Source organism: Homalodisca vitripennis, chromosome 3 (assembly GCF_021130785.1).
Source record: "Homalodisca vitripennis isolate AUS2020 chromosome 3, UT_GWSS_2.1, whole genome shotgun sequence".
NCBI lineage: Eukaryota > Metazoa > Arthropoda > Insecta > Hemiptera > Cicadellidae > Homalodisca > Homalodisca vitripennis.
The window spans coordinates 188,880,591-188,907,073 of NC_060209.1; the positions used below are offsets into that span (position 1 = coordinate 188,880,591).

At 33.6% G+C, this 26,483-nt stretch overlaps 1 protein-coding gene across 1 annotated transcript in view; it reads left to right on the forward strand.

Annotated features, from left to right (window-relative positions):
• Positions 1–23,330, forward strand: part of LOC124357877 (glutaredoxin domain-containing cysteine-rich protein CG31559-like) — a 288,139-nt gene extending 264,809 nt beyond the window's left edge. Inside the window, exons 3-5 of the mRNA XM_046809963.1 lie at positions 4,906–5,139; positions 8,990–9,055; positions 20,602–23,330. Coding sequence (XP_046665919.1) covers positions 4,906–5,139; positions 8,990–9,055; positions 20,602–20,775 — 474 coding nt within the window. The 3' untranslated portion in view covers positions 20,776–23,330. The remainder of the gene's footprint in view (positions 1–4,905; positions 5,140–8,989; positions 9,056–20,601) is intronic.
• The last annotated feature ends 3,153 nt before the right edge of the window (positions 23,331–26,483 follow it).

Sequence of the window (26,483 nt, forward strand, 5' to 3'; positions counted from 1 at the left end):
GGAGTTACTAGATACCGAAGAGAAAGTACAACGAAGGACAGATACAGTGCTAATAATAATTTACAAACTTCTTCCCGTTTTAGAGATCATTAGTATCTAAGTCTGGAGTAAGTAAGGTGAAAATGGAGTACGATGACAAAGATAAGGATCATAATTTACTTGACGGAAGACATCTGTCGTCCACGTTAATCCTAGTTAGGGTTTACAATGTGATCTTTTTTCGGCATGTTTGCAGATGCAACTAGACTTGGTTGTAGAGGGAAAAAATGATTTACCTGATGATGGAAGCTGAATCTAGATACTGTATTCGTATGCTGTGTTCCCCACCCCCCCCCCCCCCCACCCCCCCCCCCCCCCACCCCCCCCCCCCCCCACCCCCCCCCCCCCCCACCCCCCCCCCCCCCCACCCCCCCCCCCCCCAATGGAGTATGGAAGGACCTACAGCACGTAACGAAAGTTCAACCAATCATACAAAGTAACATCATCACATGTGTTTGTGGTATCTGATCAACAATGTCGTATGATTCTATCCAGAATGTTTACTCTGCGATTTTCTCGTAGCCATCGTGGTTACAAAATTAAGCTACAAAGTTGTACACTAACCAGTTTATGAGGTTAATTTTCTGTTATGAAGAAAACTTTAAGGAATAGTCTGGCGAAAAAAATAAGCACGGAAGACGCATGTTAATACGCAAGTATTTACAAGTAAGAGGAAATAAAAAAATAAACAGACTTTTGAAACATTCTGCATGAAATAGAATTAGCGGAAAACAAGTAATTTCAATCCCAACAAAATTAGAAAAGAATAACTCCAGCGAAAGTCCATCTGTTTATTTTGCAATTCACAAAGAAGAGAAAAATGCAGTTCGCCCAGGTTCGTTAACACTCACCTCTAAAGCTCGTGGGCAGAAGAGAGGTGGAGGTTAGGCCTACACGTCCTCAGTCCAGCCTCACTCCTACCTCACCATCTGTCGCTGACAATAGCGACAGAGTCCGTACCCACTTTCAACCCACAGTTCAAATTTTAAAATATTGAACTCCAACGCGGGGAGGACCAAATCAAATCGAAAGCATAAATTAAAATTAATTGCCCTATTGGATGAGCTCACATAATCTGTCTTTGAGCCCTGATACATATGATTTTGGCCTGAGCGTTAGCGAATCAGTCGTGGAGAGTGCAATAAATAAATCTGTTTTTATAATCATACGAGTTTTTACATTGCTTTATTTATGCATTCAAAACCAAACTTTTGAAATATCAGCATGGGTAACTAAAGAAAAAAACATATAACCAAGTCAAGGATACAAGCTGGATTGCAAGAGGACTTTAAATCCGATATCCTTTTAAACCTTATTGTTCCCTCTCGATACCAAATCGAAAATAAATCGATTCAGTGGGTAATAACCGACATATGTATATTATATATATATATATATATATAGCCTATATATCGAACTTTCTGTAACATTTGCATTGAAGTAACGGCGTTTCTTTACGGAGTTATTAGCAAGTTCGCTGCTCTGTAAACTTTCAAAAAATCTGTTAACCCAAAAATTAAGAGAGTTCTCCCTTGGACAAAAAAGAACCTATAAACCAATAATAAATCAATACAAAATTAACACCTGTAAGTGTCTAGGACCATTTTATCAACAATTGTCTCAAATACATACAGAAACATAATGAATCAGCAAGGTCAGCAGTACTAAAAAGAGATGTGGACAGATAAAATTCGAACCTAAGTTATCTATAACTTAATTTGAAAATACATCGTGTTAGGTTCGGCCCTCCTAAGGCCATATTTTCAAAGTGGTGTTACTAAGAAATAACCTTAATTTTGTAACTAATTAGTGCTTAGTTTGAGTAGTAACGTCAACTAAAGCGACCCGACCTACTGAAACTTCAAGTTGCGCCTCACACTTAATAAGTTCTGTTACCAGTTTGTCTGTGCTGGACGGGCGACCCAGTCGCAGTCTGAACTTCATTTAGTTGTCCAACTGTTGACTAACATTTCTCCGCTTATTCGGTACACCTGCAGAACTCTCAGATGGCGTTAGATTGTTTGAAAACAAAATCAGTTAAGTGCAGTAATTTCTGCTACGTTAGAGTACTTAACGAAATTACATTAATCTGAGATCGCTGCGACAAAATTACTTATTGTTTTAATATTACATTGCCAATGGTCACAATGTTCATTGTTTAAAACCCCGCGACTATTATCGTCATATATTTAACTAGTTATTTTTTTGAAATTATTAGTTCATTTAAGTCAACATATGTAAAATGAAATTGAGAAATAGTTTCTTGTTTTATAAGATTTCTAGTAAATATTTGAATCATAAGTATTGTTTTTTTACAATTCGCTTGATACACTTAAAACTACAGACAAGTAAATAATAGTTATCACCGTCAGAAAACTACTGTAGATAATATTTTTGTGTTAAATGTAAGAAGTAACAAACATATTTTTACATGCAAATAAATATTAAGGGGACACGCAATCTCCTGCGTTAAAAAATTAAGGAATTAAATTTTAATTATGTATTATCTTAAAGGTTAATATCACATTCGTGTATGATATTCATTTTATATAAAAACAATTATTATTTAATTAAATATAACTTAGCAGAGAAAATTAAAAAGAAAGCAAATCGAGAACCATCGATAGGCATTGTTAAATGTAGTTCTAATTTAATTAAAGGATCGCGTGGTGTTGACAGGTCGTAACATATCTGAACGTTAACATTTCATAATAATGCTAAAACGGTATGACAACCAATGGATTGGTAAATATTTATATATTTAAAATTGCGAAAATAATTTACTCTCTTCAACTTTAATATCATAATGTGATAAAGAATGAAGGAACTGCGGTTCTTTCGGTTTCCACAACGTTTAATTTTTCATCGGACGTTTATTACTAACAGATATATAGTTCATTTAGATATCTGGAAAAAGACATATAACATAGTTAGCTTCTTACGTGCGATTAGGTAGTTAAAATATCGATAAAGTTCAACTATCGATAAGGATAAGTATCTTTGCATAAGGGAAACTAAAAGTTATTGTTACTGTTGAACTTCCACACCTCTTTCTAAGGCGTGTCTTTTGCAGCTAAAATCTGGTGCTTCTACACACGAACTCCTTGGTTGAAGATACGAATTGAAGTCAAAACAGAAAGTCATCGCAAAGATGTTAGAGCGTTAGCTCGAAGAATAAGTTTTTCTCGAGACTCTCCCAAGATGCGTTTTAGTTGTCACCAAAAACGGATGGATGATAAATAGAATGTGGAAGGTAATCAATAACATTCCCTTTGCCTAAATATTGCAAGTTGACCAGTATTTTAAAATTTTGGGAGAGTGGACCGTAAACCGCCCAATCAAAATAATAACAGCTGTGTTTTATCTCTAAAATAATTGAGAGGAGGCGAATTACTCATGTTCTGCGGTGGAGTTTTAGTGTTATCACTAAGTAGTTTAGTTTAAGAGTTGGCTCTACTATCGGCCATCTCGGTTGTAGCCAAATGAACAATGTTAAACCTAATGCATTTTCCCATCCTTTTTTAAATCTAATTCAGTGTTATTACGAGTAAAAACTCTGAATCGTTTTAGTACAGTCGGCTCTTAAAGGAACTTAAGTATAATCCTAAGATATTTTGTATCTGATAGCCCATGTAAAGATTGGTCTGTTAATTCAGCCACTATCTCCTGTAAGTTAAGTGTTGTAAATATTTGTCACAATTACGGTTGTATTGTAGGTTTTTTTTTGCATGACCATGTATTTGAAATACGATAAAAATTATGAAATTCCTTACAAAAGTTTTTTTTAATTGAATCTCATCCCTTTGCTTTCTTAATTGGGCAAAGAGGATCTGTAATTTAACAACTGACTGCGGTGGACGCACACGTCTGTTCTACAGTCGGTGCACAACCGGTGTCGCAGTGTAGGTATTAAACTAGGATTGTAAAAATTATTTTAAAATTGTATTTTATTCCTCTCCTAGAGGTCCATTCAAGACTAGTGGTAATTTAAAATAATAGCACTAAATTGTTTTGGAGGAAACAGTCGAAACGCATTTGCTAATTTTGCCTTCCCGGGAATTAAACTTGTGACCCCTCTTAGTTTGAAACCTTAAACCCTGCCCTAAGGTACAAGCAAAGTTGTTCGCTTATCTTCACTTTTTCATTAACTCAGTAAATTTCATATAGATCGAGAACAACGTTAAAGGGCTTTCCTGATCCTTTTTCATCCACAACTAGCGCATCGGGTGATGTGCTTTGCTAACGCCCAACCGACAGGACAGTGGGGTTTTCACTCTCGAATATAAAAAAGAAAACGTTAAACTGATCAAATCAAATTTCCTTTGAAAGGTCTATAAAGTTATTGGCAATGCCCAATTTAATGACAGACCGATATTGACTGATTGATCGTGATTGCAATACCGGCAACCATATACAGCTCTAATGATAGACAATGTAGGGGGACATAATCCTCTATTTACAATGATCAAAGCGCCAACATCGTATAGCTCGGCAGGTTATGCCGCATAGCGTCCTTCAGTTTATGCCGTATATTAATCTGTATGTCATCTAATTACAGTAAGGTCCAATACAGTTAAAATCAACTGATTTAACAATATATATGACAAAGATATTTTAGCGTAAGTGAAATTGGTAAATCTTTTAACAAAAGAAATCATCTTTTCCTTATTGAACATTTCCAGGAAAATTATTTGATTTTGAAGGTTCGAGTTCATAAAAAAGTAGCGGATTTCCCAAAAAAAAGCTAGGATTTCCTACAAGTATTATTGGATGGTGTGCTACCATTTAGGCTCAAATTGCAAATATAAATTATAAAATTCTGATTTTTCCATTTTAAAACATGCAAGTGTTGCTCTTGTGTTGCAGACGTGGCAGGAGAGGGAGGCCGGCAAGGTGGTGGTGTACACGACAACCATGGGCATAGTCCGGAGCACCTACCAGCGATGCCTCAAAGTGCGGCAGATACTGCGGACTCACCTGGTCAAGTTCGACGAGCGAGATGTGTTCATGAGCCGAGAGACCCAGGCAGAGATCAAGGAGAGGATGAACAGCGACCAGATCCTCGTGCCGCAAGTGTTTATCGAGGGCCAGTACATCGGGGTGAGTAACAAAGCGTCAGTTAGGTGGTCATATGGTGCTACCAAGATTATTCTCAAAATTCATAGGCAGAGATCAAGTGAGGATGAAAGGGTTTAGATGTTCATTCCGTAAGCCTTCGTCGAGGATTAGTGCATCGGGTTGAGTAACAATTCATCAGGTCTTTGGTCATATGGTGCTTTCAAGATTATTCTTAGGATGTTATAGGCAGAGATCAAGGAGAGGATGAAAAGTGTCCAGATGATCATGTCGTTAGTCCTCATCGATATCAGTACATCGGGGTGAGTAACAAAACTTCAGGTCAGTGGAAATTTGGGTGTCTTCTTTCCTTATTTTTGATAAAAATAAGAGGCCGTTCCCCTATTATGCCAAATTCTGCCCGTCCTCATGGGCTAATGGCTTGTGCGAGGTTCTTACCAAACATAATATGGAGGAGAGACGCTACTATACATGGTTCTTGGTACTGATAAACAGTTCTACGTTATAGACAGGATTTTAACTTGCGCTTATCCAAAGCCCAAAGTATTAGATTCCCTCGGTCATTGGCTCTCAATTATCTCTTTCATATGCACTTCCATTACAGAAATCCATTGCTAGCTCTCGTTGCTGTTTTTCAGACTGAGTCTCTATTTGAAAATTTACGGTTTGTAACATTAAAATATATTTTACAGCATGGTTGGTAATTAGAGTGACACATTTAAGAGCATTTTCCCAGTCTCTTTTTGTATAACAAGATATAAAGCATGTAAAGTATTAGAGATTTGTATATAAATATGTCACTCGCTTTTTGTATAACAAGATATAAAGCATGTAAAGTATTAGAGATTTGTATATAAATATGTCACCCGCTTTTTGTATAACAAGATATAAAGCATGTAAAGTATTAGAGATTTGTATATATAAATATGTCACTCGCTTTTTGTATAACAAGATATAAAGCATGTAAAGTATTAGAGATTTGTATATAAATATGTCACCCGCTTTTTGTCTGTGTCTTCACATCTCACTGTGAGATTATTCCATTTCAGATACTTGCAGATCGAGTTGTGTTCAGTAGAAGACGACAGATACAAGTGTTTGTATTGACGCAACACAATTAAACTTTATGCTGAGTGTCTCGTTTCAAGGTAGAAATGGAACTGTTATCCAAAGTTTCAACTTCACCGTAAGAAAATTAACTCGGTGAATCATGCGCTAAATACGGTTAAAAATGAAACTTAATAAAACATCTGCATACAAGTTTGGATTTAATGTCAACGTTATGGATTGTGAGAAGTTTGATGATTTTCCCTCTAGCATAGAATTGAAGAATTAGCTTTTATGTCTTTGTAGATTTTTGGTTTTTGTAATTGTAAATATGAGTGTAGTTGAAATTTGAGGTATTTGGATTTAATGAAATGTTATGGATTATGAGAAGCTTGAAGGTTTTTCCATTAGTATAGGAAAATATAATTTGTCTTTGTACATTTATGGTTCTACTATTTGTTTGTATATAGTTGAAGGTTTGAATGTGGTTAAAATCAGATTAATCATAAGAAGCTTGATGATTTTTCCCTCTAGTATAGAAATCTAGAATTAGCTTTTATACCATACCTGTGTGCATTTATGGTTCTTTTATTACGTTGTATACGGATTTTATAAGTACGGATGTAGTTGAAATGTGATGAATTATGAAAAGCTTGATTTTCCCTCTAGTATAGAAATTTAGAATTTTAGTTTTTAAGTATTTATACATCTATGGTTCTACCAATGGGTAAGGCATTAAAAGTGCTACTCACAAATATGTTATACGAATTATATCGTGCTTTTAAAGCACTGCTTTGGTCAAAGGGAACACAATCGATAGTAAAAATAAAACAGACCCGTAAAGCCACCACGCACATGCGGGTCCAGCACACGTCACTGACTAACACGCGCTCTATCTGCTGGTGGAAATTGTAATTAGTCAGTTGAGCAAACTGCGGTCTCCCCACACGCAGTGGAGGCGCTTAGCTATGTGTACCTGGATAATTGGATTTAGAGGCAAACTGTGAAATTGTACGCTGCAGTAATAGTCAGTGTCTTCATTCATTGCTATTCCCGCTCGTTAATATAATATTTTAGTTAATTTATATTACGCTTGTTGCGTCGTATTTTTATCGTTTACTAATTTGGAAGTAAACCTTGGTTTTTTATGTGTTAAAACGCAGACTTTTCTCAAAAAAAAGGATATGCAGATTATTCAAAAGATTTCCAATGTAAATTGAGCTTGTACGTATTTTTACAATTTAAAAAGGGTTAGGCCTACTATTAGTTTTTGTAAAAATTATACATTCGAAAAATAATTATAAAAGCCTGTTGTAAAGAACAGGCTCATTCATATTTTAAAAACTTTTCCTTGGATCCTATAAAGTGCTTGACCCTTATAACTCTTAAAACAAAAATGCTAACCCGTAATAGCCTATGTAGCGATATAGACACATAGAGAATGTTCTCTGTATCTCTGTATTATCGGATACGAGTTAATTGACCTCATTAAACTCATTACTTAGCTTTGAATAAATATTTGTTAATATAAGTACTAAAAACATCTTTTCCCATTTTTAGAGCAAACCTAGACGAAAATAAACTAGCTCCACGGATCGAACTTGTTTTCTCCCAAAAATATGTAAAAGGAACTCCCAAATACAGAACGTTATGAAAACCATTATATAATTATGAGCAGATCACTGAATAAGTTATTAAATACTTTAAAAAAATAGCTACAAAGTTATTCGTATAAATGTAGGTTTTGATTTTCAGGACTTATAAATCAATGTACTTTACCTTTCAATCTGGAATGCGTTCTAAAATTACTTCCCGTCTTTTCCTTTTTTACTACTTGCACTCTGTTAATCTGAGTAAACTGAGTTTATAATGAACGCTTAGTTAAAAGGTATCAACGCTACACTGGTAAGTAACACGATTAAATCACAGGCAAACGACATAACGTAAACAATTGAAGCACAAACAAAACCACACCCAGCGATTTGCGTAGCCTTCTGACAAAGGTTTGTTACTCTGTCGTTGTCACCTCGATGGCGAGATTCAATCTGGGAATATACAGGGTTTCCCAGACAGTCGTGCACTATTTATGTAAGGAGAACAATTTAAAATTTTAAACCATTTAGAGATATGGTGAAACGTTAATATCAAAATGGCTCAGATTGATAATACCTTTATTTTAAGATATGACACGCCATTGCATTTAAAATTTGTAGGAAAAGCATAATTCAGATTTTCAAAATTTGGAGTAGATAGTATACATATATCTTAGTAATCCTGACTTCGTTGGAAAGTATTTTTATGTATAAAAATAAATTAGACAGAACAGTAACAGAAATCCTTATTTTGGGGTGGGGAAAATAGGAACCACCGGAATTTTGGATATTTTAGGCCGCTATTTTGAAACGCATGAAAATAAAAACGTAAAAAGTACTACGATCTTTGGCTTAAAACAAGACTTAAAATAAATAATGTATCATTTAACATATCTTTACATTTAACCTTTTCTAGATTCGTACCGCTTACTTTAATATATTGAGTCTATTTATCTAGAACAATTCTATAAAGTGTGACATACAAACGATATCGCATGACTTAAACCAATAAAACAAGGATTGAAAAATGTTTGGATCGAGAGAAAATTTAGTTTTCTTCGAGCCACATATTGTTCGGTTTAGAATTGGTATCAATTTAGTATACATGATCAATTAGATTGACATAGTAGATATAGTACTCTACGCTATTTAGGTCACTTGGTTATGACGTAATCTAATATATGCAAGTAAGAGATTATTTTATAATATTTTATTAACAATTTATTTTTCTACAGGATGCTGAAGTAATCGAAAGGCTCAACGAGACCGGAGAACTGAGAAGGATATTAAAACCGTACAAGGTATGTATTATTTTTAATTAAAGACTATTAATAAGGTACTAATAATCTTTATGAACACTAAATATGTATAATTTTTAATATAAATATAGTTATACATAGTAAAATACTTGTGGTGAAATTATTAAACTCTGTTGAATCCCTCAGAGTATTCTTGATCTTTATGCGAGGGTTTTAGGTATCTAAACTATTAATTGATATACATATTTGACACTACTCTAAAACTCTTACACTGCACATATTCCTTTTGAGGATTTAAAATAAATTGACTATATGGATGGCTTTCAAAGTTCCAGTGTTAATCTTGTGAAGTTATTTGTCTCTAATTGAAAACAGCCAATTACTAAAACACACAAATGATATTCGTGTAGTTTATTCTCAATCCACCAACCATCGTTAGCTGATTGCTTACACAATTTAATAGCCAACCAATAACCTTAGTCTACAATAATGCTTTCTTTAAAATTACGTTTTTATTGCAAAAGTTATTTTCTACTACCACAACCACTTGATTTGCAGCATTCAAAGGTGACATACCCAAGATGTAGAGGTAAACATCTTACATACCCTATTCGTACGGCGTATACAATTCTAACGGAAGCTGCCAGTAACTGCCCGGTAGAGTAATCCTTGTTCTGTTGGTCACGTAGTAGATAGATATAACTTAAGAATAGACATTGCTAACCAGTATTAACTAGTGTGTATCGAATTGCTGAAGGTGGAAGAACATACAACATTTTTGGTCCGCAAACAACGAGCAGTACTGCATTTTTTGTACAGATTGTTTTAAATACGTATAAATAAAAATTAGTTAAATTTTTACATATAATACCAAAACTAGCTGATAAAAATACAAAACTTTTACTATCCCATTTGTCGTTATCAGTTGGAATATAATTAAAAATTGTATTCACAGATCTTCTACTACCAATGTATTAAACGTGAATGAAGTAAATATTTTTTATACTAATAAAAAAATCAGTACATTTCAAGAATATTTAATCATCTTCCGAATACATAAAAGAGATATTCCTTTTCATTTCTCGTTCTTATTATATTGGCTCTTACGAAATTTGTATCATATTTATAAGTTTTAAAGGAAACCTAAACAACTATTCACTAAACGGAAAGAAATAGAACGTATTTGATCCATTTAAAAACTTTCCCCAGATTTCTTTAATTTGTGTATAAAACGAGGGTATTTATAGAGAATTCTAGCACTTGTATTGATCTGCAGAGCACCTTTTGTGGTAAACAAAAACGGTAATGAAGTTTTATAATGGGTACGGAGTGGTTTAGGAACGGTTGACTCGCGTGGAAAGTCAATAAAACTTTGATCTGCAGCCTCAATCAACCCATCACGACGTATTGTGGCCGCAATTCACTTTGGGGACTTGAGGACAACAACTTTTTGTGTGGTCCTTCAATCTCTGTGTCGTGATTTTATACGCTTTATTATTGTATTTATAATAAATTGGTTTCAAGACGATCGCTAAACGTCTTCTTACGTAATCATTGTAAATAAATGCAAAATATCTGTAATTATTTTTTCTTAATCTACAAGCATTTCAAAAAGAAGTATAAGTATTTTATAAGGAATAACATTTATCATTTTAAAATTACAGTATTACTATTTAAATAGACAAAACCATACAAAGACTAACAAAGTTTAAGGTCACTTTTTAAGAAAATTTTTCTTTTATCTTCATAAGATAAAAATAGTAATTTCTTGCTTCATAATACTTCATACATAATGCTTCGTAGGAATACATGTCAAAGGTCCAGGAAATGACATGTTTTATTTTCGTCTTATGAGTGTTAAGCTAAATACTTTAAATTAATTCTAATTAAAGGAATTCACATTCTAAAATAGAGTATTATTTAAGGAAACGTTATTGGTTTTGCTACAAAATGTTTAATTTATTGAAACGACTTTATGTACATTCTTTCTATGAATATTGTTCTCCAAATGATACTTGCTTCAAAACCTTGGTCGTCTCTCAATATTGATCAGAATGTTTAAAAGAACTGTTGCAAAGTGTAGTTCGTTGAATGGACATCCTCAGCACAGACATATCGAGAACTAGTGTTCAACAGGAGAAAGTCAGAATTTATCTTATACAACAACAAGGTTTGATTCTTTGAGCATTAAATTGTTTGTATCACAGAGTAACGTAACCACTTCTAAAAACAGGTAAACCTTATAATTAGTTGAACTATAATTTTGGTATTGTTAAATTTTATCTTTTTTTTAACTTTATTTATTTATTTAACCCGTACTTTGCCCTTGCTTAACTAGCTATTGATGTAAATAAATAAACGTTTGATTTACAATAATTGCTATTGGGTTTATGTGTCACATACAGGGTTTCGTGGATTATACTGCCATGGGCGCACAAAAAAAAATTATATCCAACATAGGAAAAATTGAGGTACATGTTAAATTTGAATTTATACAAAAATAGGTTAAAATTTTGAAAACTTTGGAATCATAAATTGGTTAGATCTTACTTGAGTTCAAATCCAGTTTTACTTTGTATGTTCCATTGACACTTCCAATCATCCTTGTCGGCTTAGTATAGATTTAATACTGGTAGTAGTAATCTTTGCAGATCTGAGAGTTCTGGTTGTCATCCAATATTCAAGTGTTCATCATCTAGTAAATGTCTTTTTCTGTTCTTGGATTCAAAAATCGAGATTCACCAATTTAATACAAATAATAAAAGTATTACTGTATTTAATAACTCAAATGTTTATTAAGTTTGTTAAAAAATGCTTCTTCTCAGTCTCCTAATAAGCCATCATTCAAAAGAATAAAATTCCATTATTGTAAAGTCACCAGCTGATCTAAATCTATCTTGTCGGAGTCGAACTTCGCACTGATTGTTTTACCCACGGTCAGTTCTACCTCCTGTTAAGTAGAGTTCGTCGTCAGAAGACATCGTTGTCCCTTTTCCGTCCTAATAGGGTATGCGAATGTGAACTTAATCGAAAAATTTGCACTTTTAATATCAAATATCTAGGTGTTAACAGCTGTTTTTATTACCAATTTGTTATAAAATCACTTTCTGAGCATAAAATAAAACCTTCCTTGCAAGGTTCTAAGGAGTTGATTTATTTGTCTCCATCTATTATCAACGGTGGTAAAGTTTTGACGTTTTGGGCTTTAGTATTTGAACAAATTTATCTCTTCTCACACGTCATATGTACAAGTATTTGCACATTTAACAGAAGGAAAGCACGTTTTACTTTATTTAGAGTAAATCATTTCTTAATTCCTTGTTTCACAATTGGCATTAAGCAATGACAACTGAGTATCGCCTATATCCTTCAAAAGGCTCCAATTTCCAGTAAGAATTTCTTTAGCACTAACGATAAACAAATCCCCAGGGCCAACCAATTCAAATTAGTTGGAATTGATTTACGAAAAGAATGTTTTACGCATGGGAAAACTTTACGTTGCCCTATCAACGGGTCGGGGCTCCCGACCATTAGTATATTTTGCTACCTGTAAATAATTTAACGTCAAATGTTGTATATAGAGAAGCTCTAACAATAATCTATCCTAAAAACAACGGGTTTGCACTTCGGGACTGCGACAGAAGTGAAAACTTAGTATTAATTACATTATATATTTTTTATCATTAACAACTTTAACATCCACAGAAAGACAATCTGTGCAGCCTGCGGATAATGACTGCGTTCATCGATGTTAGTTTTGGTGTCTGTGAATTGACCTGGGAATCATTTTGCTGACACATGTCTTTCCTGGGTAGGTTTATTGCAAACTGTAACCGACATCCACGCGGGTGGAGCTGCGGGCTTCTGATACTTTTTCTGATTCTTCACAATTTATCTTGTTTTTTCTTCATCTTTTTCTTTTATTTTTCCTGTTCCCTCCTCTTTCTTCGCTTCTGAATATTTATGCATAATTTACTGGAATTACTATCTAAAAAGGCTTATGAAATTGTAGATAGAACAAAGTTATAATACGTATACAAATGAAAAAATGAACCTAAACAACGCAAAAGGCATTGCCAAACGCAAAGGCATTTCTCGGCATTGCTTTACTTCTAATTTACTTATTATATTATTATTTTATATTTGCCTGCTTATATGTGACGATAACAAATAGAGGATACTAAATAAAGACGTGTTTTTTACCAACGCTCAAATAGAATAATTTAAATCACAAATTCCTAATAAGCTGCCAACCTCGTGTAACATTAAATACATCATCCGCTAACCAACATACGTTTAGGTTTTCTCACCTACAGTTATTAAGGATGAACCTTATTACAACCACGAACATGTTATTCAATAATTAGATATATGTGTATATCTAGGAAAAACTCAATACTTACTTAGTTTTTGAAACTGCAATAGCCTTACAAGACAATTTCTCTTATATTAATTGACCTATGGCAAATATATTTTTCTAATACACGTTAATGAATCTGCGATATATCTTTTGCCTCAATTTAGATACCATTAATAAACATCTGGTCAAGTTAACCCTTGCTGTGTAAATGACACTTAACCTTAGTTTTCTTGATTTACAGTTCTTTTGGTGAGTTTTTCTTCAGATCAAACTAATGTTCTTTATTCATAAAACTACAACAAACAGAGCAAAATCTTGCCCCTTTATTGCCTTAATCGGTGTTAACCCTAGAAACTAGGTGCCCGCACGATATCTCGAGAACTGATTGGACCTGTGTAAATGAAAATTTTTTGCACGTTATTTACTCCAAGATAACTATGACATAATCGTATAAAAAATAATTAAGGAAAAAAATGCCTGCAAGATTAATATTTCTTTTAAAAGCTCGCCCACATTCCTCCTCGAATGCTCGGACTTAACCTGTTCCCGAAATAACGCTTATCCTCGAATTTGCGAACACCCTACTTAGGGGCCTGGGGGCGTAGCCCCCAGCGAGCCGAAGGCGAGTTCACTTTATAACTCCAGGTGTTGTAAACTTACTTTGCATAACAATCTCCTTGATATTAAGATTTAATGTATTCTGTGGTATTTGGTCTAAAGAAATTGTTATTTTTTTATCTGATGATTCAATTATTTTTACAATACTTTATGTATTTCTATCTTATATTTATGATAATTTGTTTTATGTTAATTTTAACTCTAAAATATGTTGCTAGTTTTTCTTAATTTTAAAATCTATTGATTTATATATTTATTTTATTGTAAGTTATCAAAATTGCATGGGTGTATGTTCTTCTTCTTGTATGGATTCCTTGTGTGTGTGTGTGTGTGTGTGTGTGTGTGTGTGTGTGTGTGTGTGTGTGTGTGTGTGTGTAATTACACCAATGTGTAACTTGTCACTGACATGAGGTTATTGGGATGGGGTGGTGTTAAATTAAGAAAAATTAGAATTGAACAAAATAATCTTTACATATTTTAAACCCTTCCATTTTTAACTCAACCATACCTGGCGCAGCTCACGTATGAGTTCTTTCTTAGAAACAATATATGTATCGATTTCAAGAAAAGCCAAGTTTTAGCTTATGCAGTGCGAATTGGCCCCGGGCTCCTAGACTAATAGCAATTAACACTCAAGAATACGTATGATGATGCAATTACAAAAATAAAGAACTAACTTATAGATGTACACAATAAGTATATTCGCTAAACAACAGTTTATATAGACGATCGTTGCACACTACTCAATTACCGACCTGGCCACTTACAATGTAACTTGAGCGTTTAGATGAGATTGCCAGCAGCGGCAGACAATGGTTACATGACGTCACAAGGTGGTGGAAGGAGTGGGGGGAGGGGGGCATTCAGCTAATGAGCACTATATGAACAACACGGGAACAATGCAGCTCTACTTGTAAAGGAGCGGCGCGGCAGATAAACGTTGCCTAGACAACAGATATACGTGAAGCTTGCCGCCGAGATTACAGAGGCTTTCTCTGTGATTGGACTTTTTATTTATTCCATCAAGGATTGAACAAATTTACAGGAATGTTTATTGTAACTACGTCATGTTCATGATTGTAAAGATTTACACTACTCGATTTTTTTAAATCACTCTGTAGTTCTTACATATCATTTGTTTGTAGATACCTCTTTCATAAATTGGAACATGTGATAACTCAAAAGGTTTGGGGTATAGCACTAGAGGTACAGCGTTCCGCGGAACTGAAGTGTAGGGAAGGGCAAGCGTTATAGGAAAAGGTTTAAGACTAAGGTTTCAAGATCAGTGGTATAGGACTTAGTCTTGGAATGGAGGGTAATATGATTGCACAAAAAATAGTTTAGAAAAATTATGTGGGTGATTAGAATACTAAATATTTACATTTTATTCTATGTATGTCTCAGAATTGGGAAAATGGTGGGAAAACTTTGTTCTCTGTCCATTAGGATTAAATAAAAATTTAACGCTCACGTAATGAATACAAGCGTTAAACTGGTAAGCGACCATTAGAACAGCGAGTAATTAGCGATCCGTGTTTACAATAATGGTCTGCAGTTGTTCTCCCAGCTGATCTCATAATATTAACTCATAATCCGTGTAAAGTTAGGAAAAAACCTGAGCTTCATCATCTCCAAAGTTTTCAAGAACAGATTAAAGTGATTCTCTTGAGAGAGTAATAATGTTTCCTCTCGAAACTCCAGGCACACCTGATACTCCCTTAGTGAGGGCGTTAACCTGTTTCTTTACAGTTATCTCGTTTCGTGTTTTTATCGCTAGCTATTTCACACATATGCGTGTAACTGCTATAATTATTAAAAAATAAGTGCGGTAAACTAGAACTCGGAGTGGGCCTACCAGACACAACTATTTGCAATTTACTTAATTTAAAGCCGCAAAAATGAACAAAACTAGTAAAATATTCTTATAACGTTATTTGCTTGATAGTATTTTAGTAGTTTTTTTTAAATAGACGCAATGGGTTGGAATACATATATACCAACACGTTAAATAAAACATATTACATTTTAAACAATAATAAAATATTTATTTATACTTACTATGTACATTTTTTACCTAAAAAAAACATCGTCAGGCTAAGGATAAGGTTAAATGAGATGTTTCTATGTCGTAGTCATTAAAAATATTTTCAATGCAAAAATTTGGTTTTTTTTATAATTATAATCCATTGACTTTAAATCACACCAACACCTGAAGTTAAACTGTATGCTCATATTAAACTTTAACAGTCTTTTCATGGTTCTGGTTACAAAATTGCTCCAAACTTTTATTAAAAGCTCATACAATTTCTCGTCAATTCTACATTTCCGTTTTCAGGGATGTTATGTTTAAAGACTAAGGTGCTAGAATGAAAAATAATAACTAAACAAAAAGCCAAAGATAAAAATTAATAAAATAATAATAAGCAACATATTATATGAGGGCCCCCCCCTCTTTGGACCTGAGTTAGAGATAGCGTTAGTCTTTGAGATAGCACCTTTATTAGTATCATCGACCTTTTCTTCTAGCGACTTTCCTCTTTATTATTGTTTGTTAATTTAGAATAAGGCTTAAAAGAGGATCGGCTTCTCCTTTATATGAAATAAATAACAAGAATTTTTTTTATTTTTATGAAATAGCAAATAAAGTACAGGTTGCGAGGACAATTGAAACTCTTGCACATTAAAAAATTTATATTTGATATTTATTGGTAACGAACGACATTGTTTCAAGTAGATAGAGTCGTGGTATATATGTAATCTCTGTCTGACTTGGAAGGTATATTTTATTAAAACCATTATGAATTAAGGGAAAATATTCGTACCTTTGTTTACAAAATAAGTTACTGATAGGATGACCATGATTCAATACGTAAGCTTCCTTGCTGAACATACAACGATATACTGAATATTTTATTAAGGCCTATTGAGTGTCGACGTAGGCGACTTACCCACCCTTCCCACAACCCTTCCCCCCTCCAAACCACACAAATCCTTCCCTTGAGGCATCATCATCATCCCTCTTTGTTACCTGATGGTCTCTTGTCACACTTACGCTCATTTCCTTGAGCCATCTTATATCTTCCCAACGGTATCTTTCCAGTAAATTTCTATTGGATCTGTAATGCGCTAAGATAAGAAGTTTTATTTTTTCAAGTACTTGTATAGTTTACTAATCACTTGTATGACTTTTTTATCCATATATATTTTAATCTTTAATAATGAATAATAATTTATATATATATATATATATATATATATATATATATATATATATATATATATATATATGCCCGTGAAAGTACTAATTTCATAAATATTTTTTCAAGCACTTATATAGTTTACTATTCACTTTTATTGCTTTTTTATCCATATATATTTTAATCTTTAATAATGGAAGCAAAATTAAAGATTTCAGGCAATATTCATTGCATTATTTTTTACAGTATTCTTATAAAGTAGAAGAGATAGGTCAAAGATTTTAAATGGTAACCCTTATTTGTGGTCCATTTAAAAAGTAGGAAAACGATATCTTATGTAATTAAAACCTATCCTTATGTGTCTTATGTGTTGTTCATACTATCCCTATACAAATAAGAAAATAATTTAAAAACAATAATGAAACCGTTAATAGTGGATAGCTTAATCTTTTCTAAAAATGTTACAGAATAATATCAGAAATATAAATAAATAATTTTTTTTTAACATCTCCCCGGTAATATATTTTTAATACCCTGGGAATCAGGAAGGTGTAGCATTCCTCCAATCATATATGAAAATGTATACATAAATGTAAATGTATGTTAAACAAACAAAATATTTATTTTAATACAAACCAATATTGTAGGAGATGTCACATTGTTTCAATAATTACATTGTGGTAAATCTCACCCAGGAAAAGATATTTAAAATATATGAAATGTTATTTTCTTTTTATAGTTGGAATCGCATATGAATTTTTTAGAAGTGATATCAGATATATAAATAAATACAGTTGCGTTTTAAGGTTCCCCACTTTAAAAGTGCCTGTCTTTATTTTTAAACCCTGTTTAGGAATCAGGAATATTTAGCCCATTCCTGTAAATGTTACTCTCCAAAGTTGTATGAAAATGTATACATAGGCTACATGTAAATGTATGTGAAACAAACAAAACATTTGTTTTAATACAAACCAATATTGTAGGAGATGTCACATTGTTTCAATAATTACATTGTGGTAAATCTCACCCAGGAACGCTGCGTCTGGATCAGAAGTTTGCCTTTTTGCAATCAAAAGTTCATCAGCTCCTCACATTTAACTGTGCAGTCTTTTGGGTTTATTGGATTTACAAAGTTTTTCATTTTAAAAACTTTTCGGCGCCGCTTTGTCTTCAGTATCTCTGTAGGTGGCTTTGTTTCCGTTATTAAAAACTCCTTTCGTTTAAAGAAATTTAATTTTAAAATTCTTTCCCGATTTTGTTTTCAGTTACAATAAAGGATGGCTACTACTAGGATATAAATAATTTTATTATGATAGTTTATTTTAAGTGCTTAGGTATGTAGCCCGTTTTGCTCAGCGGCCACAAAATTAAGGTATATCTTCATTGTAGTTCATAAGATATTACATTGAAACTTACGTCACTAAATAATTTGGTTCCGTAAATGCCAACGGAATGTGTAATTATCCTGTTCAATTCTAAACCCTCTCTTCAGAGCATATTATGGGAGTTTCTAGACTTCAGAGAACTCTCAGTCCCTCAAGATGTTCCTCTCCTTTGACAACTACCAGCCTTGGAAAGCGTGTCAACTACGGAAGTTCCTTTCGAAATTCCAAGTCTCTGGGAGTTTCCATCCTGAAGCAGCTCCTTGTTTTTGGAGCCCCACATCGAGTTCACTGATTGGAAAAAGATCTAATTTTCAGTGAAATGACTGATGATTTTTTAATAGTTTTTTTCTCGATGTATATTTTAACCTTGAAGTGCATGAAATTAATTATGTCTATCTTCCAATTGATTTTTTACACCACGACGATAGTCAAAACAATGTTAATATGATACAGTGTACAGTCACACGGAGTTCAGTTTATTAGTATTGGACGCCATATGGCTCTCCACGACAGCATGTCAGACACGTTTCAGCCCAGTAGAACTTTTTTCACTTAGGTCAAGAAATTTAGGATACTCTCTCATTGATCTTACTTCTATGAATATCTATTAGCTGCTTCTAGAGAAACATGATATTCAAGACGAGTAAAGATGGGGTTTTAAGTTTCCTGTTGTCCATATCTCGGTATGCCACCTTGGAATAAAATGAAGCTAGCCGTGTTCAAGTCTTTTCCAGTCAAAGCCAGTATTTGAAATGTTCTCCCTCAAACTTTTAGGCTTGCAAGTGCTTGGTACTCTAAGGGACCATCTATGCCAAATATTATCTTTTGAATTAAACTATATATCAATATTAATACCTCTATCTACAACAAACTCGGCTATTGTTGTTAGTGATGTGCTCCTGGATATTCATTAGGCTGTAAGTTACAAAATAGTTTTTTTCTCTTCCCAGTACTCGCAGGTATAAACTAGTGCAGGTGAACTCTATGGAGCTTGGAAATCTTATCATGGTAAGAACCGCGTGAATCTTAGTACTTGGAGAAATGCAAATATAGCTAACTGTCACTTGTATAATGCAGGATGATAGACTCTCAAACTTTTACTGTCATGTGCAACATGGCGACTCAAAATTTCTTATTGTATACCCCATATTGTTTTGCAGTTTTTAATACACAATAAAACTATAAAGCATTTTTATTCTTAACGATTTTCGTTCTAAGAAACTTGGTTGGAAACTTCAGTTTAATTAAAACAATGATACATATTAACGTGTTTTAGCACCACTGTGTAATCAATTGGTAACGTAATAAGAGAGCGAATTACATTATTTTTAATTGAACTAAAAATAAGTAATTAAACCTTAATTTAAATAATAAATTACCATTAGAGCAGTGTAGCGGGTACAGTGGTTATTACAAGGAAGCCGAATCAAGCAACGTCTAGCGTGGCTGCTGCTTGGATGGGTGACCGATAAATGATTGTGTCTTTGCAAGCAACTCGCTTGTCCGAAAGTTGGTGGTGGTTCGAAGTCATCTTTTCGTCCTCTGTTTAAGTATTAAACAGAGCTTATTAACCCTACCTTCGCGTAGTAAAAAAAGGCATCGTTTACTTATTAAATCGCAAACAAAAGTAAAAACTGGAACATTATCTGGCTTGTTCTTTTGGCTAAGAATGGCAAGTGTTCCATTTTTATTTGTGTTAATTTAAATTATTTATTAATTACACTAAGGTTTTATTATTAACGTAGACGCGATATTAATAGTTTCACTTAGCGGTCAAGTCACTCGCTCTTTATTACGTGTGGGGTTGCCTACGTTTTTTTAAATCCAATTCTCAACCAAATTATAATCATTTTCAAATATTTAAAAGTTTTAACGTAGATATATGAATTATTTGTTTAATTTTCTCTTCACCCAAACCTTTCAGACCTTTGAAACGTACAAATATTTATTACAATCAATTCGAATATGCATTTGTACTAATACGTAACTACAATTATTCTGAACTGACAAATTGAAATTGTGTTTCAGAGCCCAGACGCCTGTACAACCTGCCAGGTGTGTGGAGGCTATCGTCTACTGCCGTGCCCGGTCTGCAACGGATCCAAGAAATCCGTTCACAGAAACCATTTCACAACAGAACTTGTGGCGCTTAAGTGCATGAACTGTGATGAAGTGGGTCTTGTCAAGTGCTACGCCTGCTAACGCTCCACATGACGTATTGGTGGCGCTCAAGTGTATAAACTGTGGAAAGGCACGTCTTGTCAAGTGCTAAGCTGGTTAACACCTTACATAACGTGCTTTTGGCTCGCTGTGTCGAAGTGGGGGACTTCCATACAAAGCTCTAATGGCGTTTATAGGCACGAAGTGAGCTTATCAAGTGCTACAGTTGGTAACACTTCGCATATCGTTCTGATAGCGCTTGAAAGCGCTTAAGTACTATGCCTATAACACTTTACATGTTTATGTCTCTTTAAGTGTAGAAATGTGCAACGAGTACATGGCGTGCTGAGACATCAACTATGCTGATATCACTTAAGTGCATGAACTGTTGCAAAGTGCACTTTTCAAAGTGCTGCAACTACTGTTTTTGCTTACCTCCTTTTTCGGTACACGTAGTGCCAGGCGTTGTTACAACTAAGCGCTTGAGTTGGCCTTGATATGTGCTTTTTCTTTTATTTATAAACCATTGTTTGTTATAAAAATAAACTGTGAGAAGAGGAACGTGATTAAGAAGAAACGTATAAATGCTTAATACACAGTCTCTCCCACGAAGAGGTTTAAACGTTTAAGCTCCCACGACAAGCTCATTTACTGGCTGATCATTTTGAAACTTTACACACTTTTCAATTAGATTATCCAGAATGGTTTGTAAAATTTACAACTCTCTCCCGTTTGCAAAAGCAGAATGACGATCGAAAGAATTATAATTAAAATCAAGTACATAAACTGTTTTATTACGTCTACATTACAAAAGGTTATTAGTATAAATGCAATTTGATGGAAACCTTTTATCTCAATTATTTACCAATTGCAGTTGATCATATGACAATTTTTTATAATGAAACCCATTTACAACGAAACCCTTGGTAACAACGATAAACAAATGACTCGTACGCTTTTGGAAAGAGTTCTTGGGAATCCGCAAAAACTTAACGGTCACAATTCCGCTTCTGTGAACGTGAGAGACGAGGCGGCCAATAAGTAGCCACTAAATATACACCCCATTAACCAGCCCAAAGATATTCCAAACCCAGACTGTTTACTGAGATTAGTATCCAGAACCAGTCAACAGAATTCGCTAGTGTCGCGTTACATCCCGCCAATGGTAGTTACTAGTCTGGCCGCCGCGTGGCGCTGTGACCAGTTTCCAGTAATTTTTTTACTATCTGTTCTGATTTGTTTCGAGAATCACCGATGTCCAATAGATATAGTAGGCCTAGCGTTTCCAAACAAAATTTACTTTGTAGTGAGCAGGTGTCCTTTTATCGTCGCACTGGCCTTAATGTTCACGCTTTATCTACGGCGTTGCTTATACGTTAAAGATCGTTCAATGCGACAATATGCTCTTGTAACATTGTATATCATGTCTACCTTATTTCAATGGTTTGATTATAATGAATAATTAAGACCATTGTTTTGACAACGAATTTAAACTGTTTGTGTTAGTTTTAGTTTTGTTTATGTGGAATATTTGTTTAACAAACAAACCTCATTATTACCTCGTTTTATGTTTCCAAATATAGTGGGAATTATAATTATTATAAATTTATGTTATTTATTGCCAATCTTCTTTTTACCCGTTTGGAATTGTTTAATTTCCTAGATTATATAACAGTATGTATCTTGTAATTTATTAAAGAAAAGATAAACACGAGGTATATTGTTTATATATTTTGGTTACAAATTAATTATACTCTAAAGATTATTTAAGAATATCCAAAATGAAATTAAATCCGCCTGTATTCTTGGGTAGGCAATATTTTATATGTTTTGATCCATCATAGAACAAATTTCGGTTCCATACATATATTATTTAATACTTTTTAAATCAATGGCTGAAACTGAAATATTTGAGACTAACAGATATTTGTTTAAGCTGTAATCATTCAATAAAACAAAATATAATGTATTACAAATTTCTCAGTATATATTTTATAAAATGTACTAATGCATAATTGTTTCATTTATGTTGATGCTGTATAAATGTTAGAGATGAACATCAATTTGTTTTTTATAATCACAATTTCATGTTATACCATGAATAATCAAATAATAAATTAACTTAAACTACGTTAACACTGTATTCATTTACCTAGTTTAAGATGGCTCATTTGACGTTTTGCAACGTGTAACAGTTTCTTGTATTTTAAATAGTTACTTGTATTTAGCGCTAATGACGTTGTAAAATAAACAAATTTATTTTTTGCTAACGCCGGACTCTTAGCAACTGAATGTAAAATTACATATTTATACGACATTACAACGTATCAACTGTAAAAATAATCTTCATGTTTAAACGCTTTGCCTTAAGCGAAATTGGTTTTTATGACTAAATGTGAATTTAATTTTGCTATTCAACGTTTTATATGTATTTGATGTGCTTATGTAAATGTGTATGAAGACTATCTTTATGTGCTTAATAATTTAACATAGGCATGTAAAAATATTTAGGTTAAGTTTCTACTCTGGTGCTAAATCCATTGTAATAAAGTATGTATATATTTATGTAAGACAATAAATATTTAATTCGTTTTATACAGTTTGTGTTTTATTTCAACTTTTTATATTGAACTATATTAAATTAAATTGCATAGAGCCTAATTGATGTTTAATTTCTTATGCCTGAAAAAGCATGACAGGAATTTCCTTAATATTATATTTATTCAATAACACATATTTATAAATAACGATGTAATTAAAACCAAAAATACGATCATTCCTATTATTAGTAGATTAATTGTAGTCCTTCATAGGTATGACAACTTTTCCGTGAAACTTTAGTTAATGAATTTCAACTTCTGCAGTGGTGTAACCAAACTTATGCCATGTATGTTTCTTACGCAATATACTAAATTTGTACTTCAAAAAACTACTTTGTACATTTGTACTTCAACAAATAATCAAATAGTTTAGCATAGATTGAATATACTACAAGAATTATTTTGGAACATTAAAACCGGAGTTATGAGTTAAATATAAGGCTTTCGTAGTAGTACACAATTACAAACGCAAAAAATACATTTTACTATTCACAAGAAACAAAAACAAATAAAATTAACAACAAAACCTAAAAGTTACTGGAAGAAGACTGTGAAAAAGAAATGAGTTATAATATTACTAAGAGGCCATAGCTTACAAAAAAAGGAGGAATATTTTATTTGTCTCTTGATTAGGGAATAACAGGTACATTTAAAAAAGACAACACTAGATTACATTCAAATATAATTATTATTTAAATATCTCTTACTCAACTGAGCTAAAAACTGCTGTTATTAATAGTCAGTAATGTTTTAAAGGTAAAACGTACTCACATGTTACTAATGGCTTTTCTAAAGACGTATAAAACGTTGGAGGGTTATAAATTTCTTCTTTAAAGTTTATTAGGGATAAATAAAAATCTTGGAAGAAGGAAAGACCAGAAAGTTAGTAAATTATACTCTCAAGTTGGAGTTAGATTTTAAATGTACAAATTCTACATTAAAGATTCTTTGAGCGGCTGGTACAATTTTAAAGTAGTTTGAGCTTTTAATAACAACACATTTCTAATAATACCTGTAGCTGAGCGTTAGAAAAGTCGCTTTGCCAATTTCTGATGTGAAAAATTCGATTTCAGTCTGTCTATACACATACTGTAATAACTGTTGACCATGAGGGTTAAAACCTGCAGAGAAACTGTCTCCATTGCTACTGGAAATCGTACTTTGGTTTATTGGTCTCAATTTTTGTTTGTTAAGAATTAGTGACTCTGATTCCATTGGCCTTATGTGTGGTAACTACGTTAGCAACAAGAAAACACTGAGTATACTGATGGAGAGATTCCATACGGGCCCTGGCCTGGCGATGCGCAGTGGTCTACTTGTCATTTGGAGGAGTGGGGGTAACGCTTCCTCAGTCTGTATCGCGGAGCTGTGTAGTGAGGACCTCGCGCTTGCCTGTTCAACACTCTTCTTGCCTCTGTGATACTTGCACTGTTTTGCCGCCGTTACTGCTTATAGGATTTCCGTGTGATATTTCTGAAATGGCGGGTGTAAACTTCTTGAAAAAAGTTGGAAGTGGTAAAGTATATCATAGCCAAGCTCGAGAAATCGTAGCAAACGTTTATGAATACATGAAAAGTGAGAAAGAAAGTGGCGCCGCAATAAACATAAACAATGTTCTCGTCCGTGTAAAAGCTGCAACTGGTGTGCCATTGACAACTATTAAAAAAATAGTTTCTGAGAGGAAAAAAGTAATTCAAGACAATGCAGAATTCAGCACTCCGAAAAAGAATCGAAATCGTACAAAACCTAAAACCGATCTAGACAATTTCGATGTAGGTGTTATTAGGAGGACTATAAATGAATTTCACCGAATTCATGGCGAAAGACCAACAATAAAATCTCTGCTATCTGTTCTGAAGAGTTCAATTAATTTTAAAGGTAGTTCTTTCTCTCTTCGATGCATTTTAAAGAAAATGAATTTTAGATGGAAGAAGACTACTAATGACAGAAAAGTATTGGTAGAAAAAATTAACATCAGAGAGAAAAGAGTAATTGTTTTGAAAAAAAAAATACTCAGTACAGATCTGAGAACAGTCCCATTATTTATATGGATGAAACTTATATCCATACGACTCATGCAACCCCTAAACCCTGGACTGACGACAGCAATGAGGGATGTAAAGTACCAGTTAGCAAAGGAAAAATATTAATTATAGTACACGCTGGAAACGAGAAAGGGTTTATAAAAAACGCGTTGCTAACTTTTGAATCAGGCAAAAAAACCGGCGATTACCATAACGATATGAACTTTGCAAATTACGAGAAATGGTTGAAAAGTAAATTAATTCCCAATCTCCCTGAAAATTCTGTTATTGTGATTGACAATGCCCCATACCACAATGTCGAAATTAACCGAGCGCCAACATCTAATTCCAGAAAAGGTGACATGATTAAATGGCTATCAGACAGAAATATAAATTTCCAAACAAGTAGCCTAAAACCGGAGCTGTACAGTTTGATTAATTTACACAAACCTAAATTTAAAATGTTCAAAATTGATGCAATTTTGGCTGAACACGGTCATTCAACTCTGCGCTTGCCTCCCTACCATCCCGAACTTAATCCTATAGAAATGATATGGAGTGTCATGAAACAGAGGGTGGCTAAACGTAATGTGTCTTTTTCAATGGAAATAATAAAGCAGCTTGTGGAAACAACGTTTGAGGAAATAACTACTGCAGAATGGTTATCTCGTGTAAACCACGTGAAAAAAGTAGAGGAAGACTACATTAGGTTAGAGCCTCAAATTGACGAAATGACAGAACATATCGTCATTAATTTGCAAGATGATAGTGACAGTGACAGCAGCATGAGTGAGAGTGGCAGTGATGATGATAATGGTGACTTTAATCTAAGTGGGATCGAAGCTCTACCACAGTAACCAGTTTACAGCATTCAGTAAGTAAACAAAATTATTGTTCCTAAATTCTAAGTTTCAATTGTAAACATTAACGTTTAAATTCAGATAGAAATATTTTAATTGTTACTATTGGAAGTATGTTAACTATACTGCCAATGTTAAATTTGTCTAACGTGTGTTTAAATAATCGTACGCAGCACGCAGATCCAGCTCACTGACAATAGTGACAGTGGCAAGCTTTGTGGCGCGACGGCGCGGCGGCAGTCAGCCCCTCCCCTCTTTTGACGGCT